The 12,184-nt window shown below is 39.7% G+C and overlaps 1 protein-coding gene across 1 annotated transcript in view; it reads right to left on the bottom strand.

Moving 5' to 3' along the window:
- CWC22 (CWC22 spliceosome associated protein homolog) overlaps window positions 1–11,363 on the bottom strand; it is a 31,017-nt gene extending 19,654 nt beyond the window's left edge. Inside the window, exons 1-13 of the mRNA XM_054380912.1 lie at window positions 11,347–11,363; window positions 10,690–10,798; window positions 6,511–6,578; window positions 5,556–5,672; window positions 5,186–5,443; window positions 4,588–4,716; window positions 3,727–3,895; window positions 3,322–3,375; window positions 2,372–2,507; window positions 2,075–2,281; window positions 1,901–1,963; window positions 1,458–1,553; window positions 396–477 (exon numbers count right to left, since the gene is read on the bottom strand). Coding sequence (XP_054236887.1) covers window positions 396–477; window positions 1,458–1,553; window positions 1,901–1,963; window positions 2,075–2,281; window positions 2,372–2,507; window positions 3,322–3,375; window positions 3,727–3,895; window positions 4,588–4,716; window positions 5,186–5,443; window positions 5,556–5,672; window positions 6,511–6,578; window positions 10,690–10,716 — 1,406 coding nt within the window. The 5' untranslated portion in view covers window positions 10,717–10,798; window positions 11,347–11,363. The remainder of the gene's footprint in view (window positions 1–395; window positions 478–1,457; window positions 1,554–1,900; window positions 1,964–2,074; window positions 2,282–2,371; window positions 2,508–3,321; window positions 3,376–3,726; window positions 3,896–4,587; window positions 4,717–5,185; window positions 5,444–5,555; window positions 5,673–6,510; window positions 6,579–10,689; window positions 10,799–11,346) is intronic.
- Between the last annotated feature and the right edge of the window lie 821 nt (window positions 11,364–12,184).

Genomic DNA, 12,184 nt, shown 5'->3' with positions numbered 1-12,184 from the left:
GGCAATAGTTACTTGGGTTAGGGACTTAGGAACTGCTTGGGGGTGTCAGGGCTTTGCTAGGGACTCCTGCTTCTGTCAGTTAGCTGCTACTTCTGGTCAGGGCTTCGGTTTAGGGATGAGGCTAGGGACATGCTCGGGACTTCTACATCTGTTACCTGCTTCGTCTGTTAAGGACTTTGGGACTTCTTTTGTAAGTGGGACTCTGAGACTATGTAATGCTAGGGATTCTACAATGCAGTAATGAAGGACTTCTATGAAGACTTCCGAGATTCTCTGCTCCCTGCATTTCTGGAATGTCATTGCTGTTAAGGCAATGGGGTTCATGCCCCAGTGGCCCCCAACCCAGGAGAGAACAACAACTACAGTTATAGGTGTCCAAGCTCTACTGTATTTACCTTGATTGAATAGCAAGATAAATTGTACGACGGAAAGAGACCAGGTTAATTTCTGTTTTGTCATGGACAGTAACTTTCTGACCTGCAAGAGAAAACCATGGTTTTGAATACAGCAAAACATTAAAGCAGGTATATGTAGTCACTAAATAAACAGAGCTGTTGTAGGTCTGTAGCACACAACGTAATACCTTTTTCTAGAGATATTAAGGACTATTTAGCAAGTTCACGTGGGTCTACATTATTATCAAGGTATTTTCTGCATAATTTGATGCTACAACACATTACACGGACGCCCTGATTGTAACAGAAAATTCTTTGTTATGTGTAGGATCTACATTACAGCATTCTGCAAAGTTATGTTTTTGTCCCATAGCAAGTACATAAAAATCCACTTTGAATCAAATCCATTCTGATTTGATAACACCTTTGTTAATGAGGTGCTTACTATTTCTTCATTCTTGTAAAGTTTGGTAGGAGCATAAATGATGAAAAGTTAGGTGAATTCTCAGTTTTCATCAACTTGTAAACTCTGCTCTTCTGTGAAATACATCAGCAAACTGGTGAGGAAGTCCATTCCCAGTATTCTACAAAAGTAAGACTTGGATGGCTTTTCAATTACTTGTGCACTCTGCGCAATCATGTCAGTTTTGTTTATAATTTTTTCTTCCTGGGAATTAAGTATGTTCTTTGAAAATGAGTGAACACTGACTTACACTAAAGAGCAAGAAAGGGGATGAACTGAACTACAAAATGAGATATAGAAAAAGTAAATACAGTTTTAAGAAAATACATGCTGATTTTGAAAGTGATTCAAAAATACGACAGAGCACTAGAAGGTGTTTGGAAAGGCTGCCTTCACCAATTTTTAAGGTATTGTTTTCACATTTGGTACTCTTAATGTTTGCAAGACATTTCTCACCTGAAACTGTTAGGAAACTAATTTAAGATGAAAACATCCTTTAACGTTTGAAACTTCATTTTGCAAAACGTGTAACAATTTGAGCTGTCCTTTCCCATTTCACATACGAACAATTACTAATGAGGTGTCAGTCATACACTTACCATCTTCATCCTCCTCCTCCTCCTCATCTTCATCTTCCTCACTACTTCCAGCCTCTTGATCAGCTTCAGATTCACTGTCACCTTCATCAAGAATTTCTGAAAGAGCAGTATCCCAGATTAAAGGAATACAGACCACAGTAGTTTTATTACCAAAACAACTTGATTTAAACATGTATGAGTGAAAGGGTGTCTCAGGTGGAAAAATGTGGCAAAGTCAGAAAAACAGGTATGTCATAACCAAATGAAAATGTAGATGGAGAAACAACACTGAAGAAAATATCAGGAATACATTAGAAAGGTCTATGATGAACTGACAGTTATCTGGGTCACAAGTATCACCCACCTTTAATAAAGGCTGGCAACAATAGTTGGATAAAGAAATATCTTGTCAGTGTGTAGACATATTATTTTATGTGTAAAAATGTGTATACACACTACCTTACCTTTTTTTAGCATTTTGTATTTCTCTTCATTTTCCATAAAGTTTGGATCCATCTTGAAAACATCTATAGAATAAAACAGAATCTTTACTTTAAAAATAGAATGAAGGAAACAAATATTTAATCTTAAATTTGTTTTCATGGGGAGCAAAGTCATAGAATTATCTTCTAACTTACTAAGAATATCCTCTGGGTTGTAGTCATCTTCTAATGGCAACATATGAGTAAACTGATCCTCCTCTTCCACTAGATCTAATCCCTCTGGGATGATTGGATGATCCTTGAAGCCATCCTTCCTTACAGCAAACATGACTTCTATCATATACTGAACACGCATATCAATTTTAGATTCGTGCAGAATGTGTCGAAGACGGTCAAAGATGGCTTTGCAAAAAAAGATAGATACGTTTGTATTGGTAAATCGTTTTTGTATTGACACCAAAAAGACAAAACTAAAAGGCTAATTACACTTACCATTAATACCTCTAGGAGAAACTTCAGTTAATTTGAGACCACTCTCTTTAATAAATCCAATAGCTACTTCAATACTGTCATCAGTAGGCCTTTCAAGGAGCAAAGTGAGCATTTCCAAACATAAAACCTCATGAGCCTATGGAATGAATGGCAGCAAAGAATTAGAACACGCTATTTTATGCTATTATTACACTAACTTACTTGATAGTGCAGTCCAGCCTTTGAAGATGCCACAACGCTCATTTGTTTATACACATAGAGCAAAAGTAGTGGGCCAAAGCTAATTAACAGGAAGTTAAAATATGAAGTGGAATTTTAGCATGTGTATTATCACCTACTTTGTGGTGAATGTGACTATGCTACTGAAATAAACAATGAGCAATAAATAACATTTTGCCATTAAGGAGAGAAAAAAAAAAGAATGCATTTGCAGGAAGCAAAACCAGCATTCATATAACAGAAACTAGTTGCAAGTGCAAACAGCACATCTCAGATTAGGTTGCTCGTTACCAAAATGCTGTACATCCCCAACGCATTTCCGAAACACTGCTTCTTACCACTATTTAAATTGTAGTATCCAGTTTTCTAACAAAAAAGTGGCATAGAGCTGGTTTAGATACATCTAAGGCTAATTCTGTCTATACAGATGTTAAAGTCAGATGACAATGTTGCAAAAAAAACTTTAAATGATATTTGCTTTGCATCTTAGTATCAGACTGTGCAAGATCTGGAGCATAACTGTAATCATAAGTGATGGTAAGCGTGTAGGCAAATACTAAGGTCTTTTCTAAAAGGGTCCTAACAACTTAAAGCAGGCATCAAAAGGAAACCTTAAGTCAGGTTTTCAATTACTTTTAGAACAGGGAGAGTATCTTTGCTTAGGCTACTGCTCTCTTGAAACTAAATAGCCATATAGGGTTTGGATTAAGTAGAAACATGAAGTAACATACCACATTCTGATTCATCAAATGAGCAACAAATTTTGAAGATGTTAGACAGAGTTGCTGCAAAAAAAAACAAAATCAGGAAACTTTTAATACATTGTAAAAATGGAAGGAAACATAATGGAAGGAGACATACTATATAGATTTGCGTATCTCACAATCAAATAAGGTTCTGAAACTATTTAGGGATACTGAGAGTTATTCACCATTAGGACTGTGCAGTTTGAAAAGTAAAAAAAACCTATCATAGTAGCAACTCATAACAGCAAAACAGGTTGTCAAGCTTTCCTGATACAGCAATACTACTGTATTTAGTGTACTAATGATATGTGCTGATGCACAGGTGTTGGGTGTGTTCCTTTGAAGCATGTAATTTGAACACGCTTTTCTGCTTTTTCATGCTTTACATACCTTATCATTTCTGCGATATCCTTTGCGAAAATTTAGTATCAACCTCTTGAGAATCAGCTCACCAATATTTGGAAATTTTGAATTGATAATAGCCACAAGAGCTGCATAGACATGAGTAAAAATTGGAGATGCACTCTGAGCTTGCAAAATGGATCTAGACAGCAATCCCCTGCAAAAACATGTAAGTTTAAGATGTTTCTGGTAATACAACATTGAATGTTTTTAATTCAGTACATATCACATAAAATAGTATATAGTTGGAATAGTTGGAAAACACAGATGGTTGTTTTCAAACCTTTGTTTACCACACCACAAACAGTTTTGCAAAATGAAAAGAAATCTTTAAGATCTGTGGGACAGAGCCTCAGTCATCAAAACTAAACCAAAGAAAGTCATCATGCAGTATTTGAGAACAGTCACAATGACCCAGCAATGAGCAAAACAGCGTAATAATCTTGTCTCCACATTAGAACAACAATCCACTGTAGGTAACAGTAGTAAAACTTTCATTTTGCTAAATAATGGCTACAAATATGATTTGTCTTACATGAAAAATCTAGGAATACAGAAGTAAATAGAGAAATGCATAACTTTCATGTCTTTCAAGTAAAACATGTAGGTAAAGCCTTTATGAAAAGGAAACAATTACCATCTGTTGCATTTTTATTCCCACATACAATCATTTTCCCCTCTGGTCCCTTCCCCAAGTAGGGAACGCTGCATAGAACAATACAGCCTGAAGTCAATTTTAAAATGTGACCAGCATTTGCACACTACATACAGCACACACAGTGATGTACACATGAACTCTATACATATTACCAGAAGGGCAAGAAAATTATTTTAAAATACTGAACTTACCTTCCTCGAACAATATTTTCCTGAAGGAGCTCATGAATTATATTTTCTATGTTAGAAACATTCACTTTATTGACAAGGCCATTGATTGACTTCTTCAAGGCTTCCCAGCTCATCCTCTGATATGCCAAGCTATTACAAAGGTATCACAAATTATTGTGGAAATTTGCAGTAACACTGAGTGAATTTTCTATATGTTTATGAAAACATGAATGTATGTTGCAATCAGTAAAATAGGTAAGAAAGTATTCATTGTGTAAATGTCAAGACTAGTTCACAATTATACACTGAACTACTGGGAAATCAGTAAACCAACATGCAACAACAGATACACTGCATATGTCTCTGCAGATACACTGTAACTCAGCATATTCAGTTTTTCAAGATATTCCCAAAAATCCCTGATCATGTACTCTATCCCACTTTTCCATTTACACTTTGCAGCAGAAGATACAGTCGTAATTTGATTTCTTCTCAAAAAACAGACCTTTGAAAGAATGATCAGAGTCCTCCAAAGGTACCCCATTTTTACCAACGTTCACTAAAGTCCTTTACTGCTTTGCTTTTCAATAAAAATACCAGCCTGTGACTCTCAACTTACCTGTTTTTATCAGTGATTTGCTCTTGCATCATCCTGAGCTTAGCAGGTGGAATATACGCACCACCTGTGCGAGTAAGGATTGGGTCCACTTCTTCTTTCTTCTTCTTTGAAGTGGCCTCATCATGAGCATGTGAGCTCTGGACTGTCGACCTCTCTGGACTCCTGCGATCAGGTGATGAGTATCTTCTCTGCTTCTTTCGATCAGATTCCCTTTCTTCCCATTTCTCATGATGTCGATCTCTCCCTCTTTCTGTTCTTCTATAACAACAACCCAACAAAAACTACTCAGCACTGAAGAGTTCATGAAAGGTTTCCGAGTTTTACTAATTTTAAGGAATATTTTATCACTGCTTAAGAATGAGCTAAATACCTTCCTTCTGAAGTTCTGTCATCATAGTATTCCCTTCTTGAATATTCCTGATCATATCTGCTGTCATCAGAGTATCTTCTCTTTCTGGGAGATGGAGACCTGTCATGCTCTATATCCCTACTCACAATCCAAAACACACAATTCTTAGTAGCAAGCTCAGAAAAGCAATACAATGCTATGATACACAACTGTTACACATCTGCAACTTGAGTTTCAATATATGCATCATTCAAATTGAAGATGCTCCTTTTATGATAATTTGTTGGCAGCAAAAAATGAAGAAAAAGTTTCAAAAAATAAAAAATAAAATCAAAGAAGCACTGTAAAAGAAAGCTCCTCCTAGAATTTAAAATGAAATGCTAAATGGTAATAAAATCAAACACCAAAGATAAATTCAGCACTGTGCACTCCCTGGAAATTAAGCATCCATTTGTTTAACCTACTTTTTACCTGTGCAGTATGAAACATAATAGACACTATTAGAAAAAAAACTAAGTGTTTGGTAAGAGGTTTTATTCCAATTAAAATGTGAAATTAAAAGTAAACTGGTAACACTTTATCTCACACCTCAGTAGAATGCATTTCAAATAATACTCCTTCCTTCACTTCCTGCTGGTATCAATAATCTTGCCCTGAAGTGAAAACTGTGGTTTCAGCAATACATGAGTGCAAGCAAAAAGCTGGCATCTAATTTCCAAGTCCTGCGACAATTTAAAAATAATCCTTAGCGTTCAATTAAATATTTCATTTCAATAACAAATCTAATTTCTGCTATATTGACGTGCCAGTAATTTATTAAACCTATGTTTCTTTCTCACTGCTCAGGTATGGCAATATATAAAAAGAAACAGAACATGATTTTTGTTGTCATTTATATTTTTTGTTTAGCTTACTAAGTCACTGTTTGAGGTATACATGCAGAATGGTAGGGTATTAAAAAAAGCAATCATTCTACCTGTCCTCTGGAGACAAACTTTTTTGCCGTGAACTGTAGCCCTCCTTCCTTTCGTAACTGGAACCATGCTTTAAGAAAACGAAAATAATAATAATTAAAAAAAAATTAAGCCTCAACATAGTATATTAATTGCCAGGAGTACATTTATCTTGAGAACAATGTGCATCATGTCTTCAATTTCCCTACTCCTTTGCAAGAAGTAAGGACTATCAAGTAAAGCTAATGGCAGTCAATTCTGACAAGGAATGCTGGTTCTAAATAACAAGTAGCTAATGAGCTGGACTCCCTGATACAGGGTGCTGCAGATATCCAGAGCTTGCATAGGTTTAAGAGACTGAACAAACACGTAAGAAAAACTCACATGGGTTGCCAAAACCATTTATCTCAGGGAGCTATAAATAGGCAGAGACTGGGAAAATGTGTGGATGAACACTTTCATGGTTGCCCTGTTCCTTAACTTTTCAAGCCATCTGCTGTCAATTACTGCTGGATTACCCTAGGTCTGCCTTTCCTGCTTACTTCCTCCATATACCATTTTGTACTTTATTGCATCACATGCAATACCCTTAACAGAAATCAACTGCTTCTTGAAAAGTGCCTTTTCTCTCTCCTAAAAAAACCCTTTATTGTGTAATTTCTCCTTATGCTCCTCCTTTTCACTGACCATGATATAGTTCTTCATAAGTCTTTCCTCAATTCATACATTATAAACACTTAAGTTATACCATTCCAACCGACACATCTTGGAAGTAAATTTAATTCTATGGGTTTTTTGCATGTGACTGTGCAGGACTGTTCAAGTGATACACAATTAAATAGTTCACAGCAAACTCTGTGGACTGAATCATGACACACAGAAGTATGGAGTTGTACACAAAAATCAGAGCATGACAGCATCTACAAGACACAAAGATATTCCCTTCATCAAGATGTTGCAAAACTACTTTGAGTACAGCTATGAAATAGCTTTTATAAGCTCTACACTTTCATTGCAAGGGTCTTCCCTTTCTTTAAAGTATTGTGTTTTTCCAGAACCATAATCTCATGATACCAGCCACTGATCAGATGAGAAATAGGTAACACTTCACCTTGATGCAAAAACTCTACACAAGGACTTGTTTATGCATCTTGGCTAACCTTTTTGCACAAATACTCATCTCATTTGTTGAAGTGTCATTCTGTGTATTAATATGCTAGCACGGTAGCTTTTGCTACACCAAAGCAGCAGCTAAAAATTGTTGGTGAGAAGAATGACACCTCCTTCACAGCAGACTCTGATGGACAGCTATACCAAATGATCTCCAAAAACTTAATTAGAAAGAAAAGCATCTTTACTAAGTGACAAGTGTGCTGTTTATAATGATCTATGCAAGTAAAAACAAAATTAACTGATGTTTCCTAACGAAATAATATCAACACAAAGATTATGACTAGGGGGAATGGAACAAAAATAGAAATGGGCAGAATCAGGTTGGATGTTAGGAAGAAACTCTTCACTGTGAGGGTGATGAGACACTGCAACAGTTGGCAAGGGAGGTGGTAGAAGCCCCATCCCTGGAGGTTTTTAAGGCCAGGCTGGATGTGGCTCTGAGCGACTTGATCTAGTATGAGGTATCCCTGCCCATGGCAGGGGGGTTAGAACTAGATGATCCTTGAGGTCCCTTCCAACCCTAAGAATTCTATGATTCTATGACCATCATCCTAGCAACAGAGGTTGTATTGCCATCACCCAAATCCACATGTGTAAATATATATATATATATATAGTTATAGTTATACTTTTAAGGCCACTGTAACATATCCTAGAATAATGCCTTCCCTTGGGTACTCTTCTAACACTGTGTTAAAATTATTCCCTGTGTTATCTTCTCTGAATCAAGACAATGGTAGAAAACAAATGCATTCCATTTTTTACTGGGCGCATGTATCCCTACAAAGTTCATGTTCATGTGAGAATTTAATTCTGTAGCAACATTATCTATGACAAGACCAGTACAAGAAATTAGTATATTTTCATCAAGATTTTCTGTACCTTTCAATTCATATTTGTGGACCTGTATGATATAGGAAATTATTGAAATCATTCGAGGTTTAAAAGAAGTCCTTATGCTGTTGTCTTTTCCCTAAAAATAATATAATGCAAGATTGTATCCTATGATTCCAAGAAAGTGCTAAAAAACACTTTGAAAAACACAGAACAGTTACTGTATTTAAATAATATTCATCATACTGGAAAAAGCAGGTCTTTTTAGGATGATCCATTCTCATTAGTTCTACATCATCTGTCTTTGACTAAGCAGACCCTAAAAGACAAGTGGTCATAAAAATAAAATAATCATAGAATCAGTCAGGGTTGGAAGGGACCACAAAGATCATCTAGTTCCAATGCCCCCTGCCATGGGCAGGGACACCTCATAGTAGAGCCTCATCCAGCCTGGCCTTAAACACCTCCAGGGATAGGGCCTCAACCACCTCCCTGGGCAACCCGTTCCAGGCTCTCACCCTGGTGAAGAACTTCTTCCTCACATCCAGTCTGAATCAACCCACTTCCAGCTTTGTTCCATTCCCTCTAGTCCTGTCACTACCTGATATTCTAAAAAGTCCCTCCCCAGCTTTCTTGTAGGCCCCCTTCAGATACTGGAAGGCCACAATAAGGTCTCCTCAGAGCCTTCTCTTCTCCAGACCGAACAGCCCTAACTCTTTCAGTCTGTTCTCAGGAGAGGTGCTCCAGCCCTCTGATCGTCCTCGTGGCCTTTCTCTGGACACGTTCCAGCATGTCCATATCCCTCTTGGAATAGGGGCTCCAGAACTGGACGCAGTACTCCAGGTGGGGTCTCACCAGAGTGGAGTAGAGAAGGACAATCACCTCCCTCGACCTGCTGGCCACACTTCTCCTGATGCAGTCCAGGATCTGGTTGGCTTTCTGGGCTGCAAGTGCACACTGCTGGCTCATGTTGAGCTTCATGTCTACCAGCACCCCCAAGTCCCTCTCCTCAGGGCTGCTCTCCAGCCAGTCACTGCCCAGCCTGGATTTGTGCTTGGGATTGCCTCGACCCAGATGCAGGACCTTGCACTTGGTCTTGTTGAACCTCATGAGGTTAGCTTGTGCCCACCTCTCCAGCCTGTCAAGGTCCCTCTGAATGGCATCCCTTCCCTCCAGCATGTCTGCTGCACCACACAGCTTGGTGTTGTCAGCAAACTTGCTGAGGGTGCACTCAATGCCACCGTCCATGTCACCGACAAAGATGTTGAACAAGACTGGTCCCAGGACTGATCCCTGAGGGACTCTGCTTGTCACTGGATGTCTATTTGGCAGTTACCATGTCTCCTTGCAAAAGCACCTAGGTCACCCACAGTTCTTTACTACCAGGCTTTCTGCCCCAAGTTACAGTTCTCTTCTTTGTCCACTTCAACCAAAATAATTAACTGAAAGTGTCCACACAGTGTGCCTCTGCTAACTGGTTCATTTTGACACCTGAGGGAGCACTACCATAATTGCCATATTGGTAAAATATGAGATGATATCAAACTATTCCCTGAGGCACCCATATTAAAAACCACTTCAGTCACCAAAATTTGAACCAAAAGTGAAGAAGTCTATATGAGGTTGAGCTCTATAGAAATATAGCCAGATAAATACCATAGATTTGAAAGTGTATCAGAAGAGTATTGCTCTGCAAACCTGTCCCAAATAATGTACTTTACAAACCAAAAATTACTTTACAACATGAAAATAGCTCTTAACCATTCAGCAATCTACCACAGAACTTTTAAATGGGAAACCTTTAACTTTCACAGCAAAAAATAGCTGACACATTAACTGCTACTTCCTGTTTACATTTTAATTTTAACATCATTGGTAATTTTTCAATGCCTCTTTTCTCTATTCCTTCAGATGCTTGTGCTCTCTGTTGAGCCACCATTCAGCTACATTTCACCAATTACTTCATCGGTATATGCTAATACCATAGAGAACTTCTATCGTTAGAACAATACATACTAGAAACAACCATAATTCACTGACCTCACAGCAACATTTCTGTTCTAAACAGCTGCTGTCAAATGAGGATAAGTTTTACATTCAGGTAGGTTTTTTTTTAAGATAATATTAATTATAAACCTTATCAGCAGTAATAAGAGCCCAATCAAACACTACAGTTTAGATTTAAGAACACTTACATTCACTTGTGTCACCCTGCTCTTCATGTTGACTTTCTACTGTTTAAGAAGTTCTGAATGTGCAGCAATGAGACAATCCAAGGAGTTCAGCATATGAAAAACATATCATCTATAACACAAAGACAATCAACAACCTTTTACTGCACAGAAACCTGCTCCTTTACTTTGATCTTTAATGCTATGTTTCCGCAACTTCTTAAAAGAAACCATATAGCCCGCTCACCCCCACCCCCCTGCTAGTCCTATCTTTTACGATTACACAGCACCTGGCGGAGCAGACCAAGGCTGCGAAACAGCAACCAGTTCTCTAGCACCAATGTCGCGGCCACTCGGCACCACCAGACGCGAGAACCGACGGCCAGGCAGCAGCAGCAGATGCTGAGGCCCTGTTCACAGACCCTGCCATACAGCACCTAACCATAGCCCCAGCAGGCCACCGTGCTCTCCGTGGGGCTGCCTTACCGCCCCGCCCGGGCCCTTCCGCCCGCTCCCGAGATGCGACTTGGGAGGGGAGGTCGCGACCATCCAGCCCGTAAGCAGACCTGGTCGGTGGGCAACGCGGCTCCCGGGGAAGGTGCGAGGAGGCAATCTCCTGCCCTGCCCACGGGACTACTGCTACCCAGCCACCACCCGCGGCCCACCGCGCTCCGTACCTACCGCCCACAGCCGCGCACCGCCACAAACAGCATCACTTCCGGCGGGACGCGGCGCACACTGCGAGCTCACTGCGCCCAGGTCCCGCTCGGCGCGTGCACGTAGCGGAAGTAGCGTGGGGAGCAGCGCGAGGTTCTGTCGCCCGGGCGCCGCTGTACGACGGGAAGCGTAGTTTGGCGGTGGCGCGTTCGGCGGCCATTTTGTTCTCCGCGTTCACTGGCCTTGTCTGTAGTTTTCCCTTTCACAGAATTACAGATTCATAGCATCACAGAATGTTTGCCTGGAACCTCTTGTGTTACAGTTTGCGTCTATTGCCCCATGTCACCAAACACCACTGAGAAGAGTCTGGCTCCATCCTCCTGACAGTCACCCTTGAGATGTTTATATAAACATTAACAAGATCCACCCCCCCAGCCTGAGACTCCTCCAGGTTAACTAGACCCACCTCTCTCAGCCTTTCCTTGTAAAAGATGTTCTAGGCCCCTAATCATATTAGCGGCTCTCTCCAGTGGTCTCTCTTAAGTAGTCTCTTGTCCTTCAGCTGGGGAGCCCAGAACTGGATGCAGTATTCCAGGGCAGAGTAGAGCAGGAGAACTTCCCTCAACCTGCTAGCCACACTCTTATAAAGTATATAAAAACGTTTGTAGTGGTTGTTGCAGAGGGAAAACAGTTCAGTGGGAAATAGGAAGGATGACTGAAGATGGAGCTCTACGTAGAGTTCCAAAGGGACTTACACAGGCTTGAGGGGTGGGCCCAAACCAACCTTGTGAAGTTCAACAGGGCCAAGTGCAAGGTCCTACACCTGAGTTGGGACTATCCCAAGCACAAATATAGGCTAGGT

The sequence above is a fragment of the Indicator indicator genome, chromosome 5 (genome assembly GCF_027791375.1).
Source record: "Indicator indicator isolate 239-I01 chromosome 5, UM_Iind_1.1, whole genome shotgun sequence".
In the NCBI taxonomy this organism is placed as follows: domain Eukaryota; kingdom Metazoa; phylum Chordata; class Aves; order Piciformes; family Indicatoridae; genus Indicator; species Indicator indicator.
The sequence above is the reverse complement of the archived record's forward strand: the minus strand, read 5'-3'. Positions and strand labels throughout refer to the sequence as shown.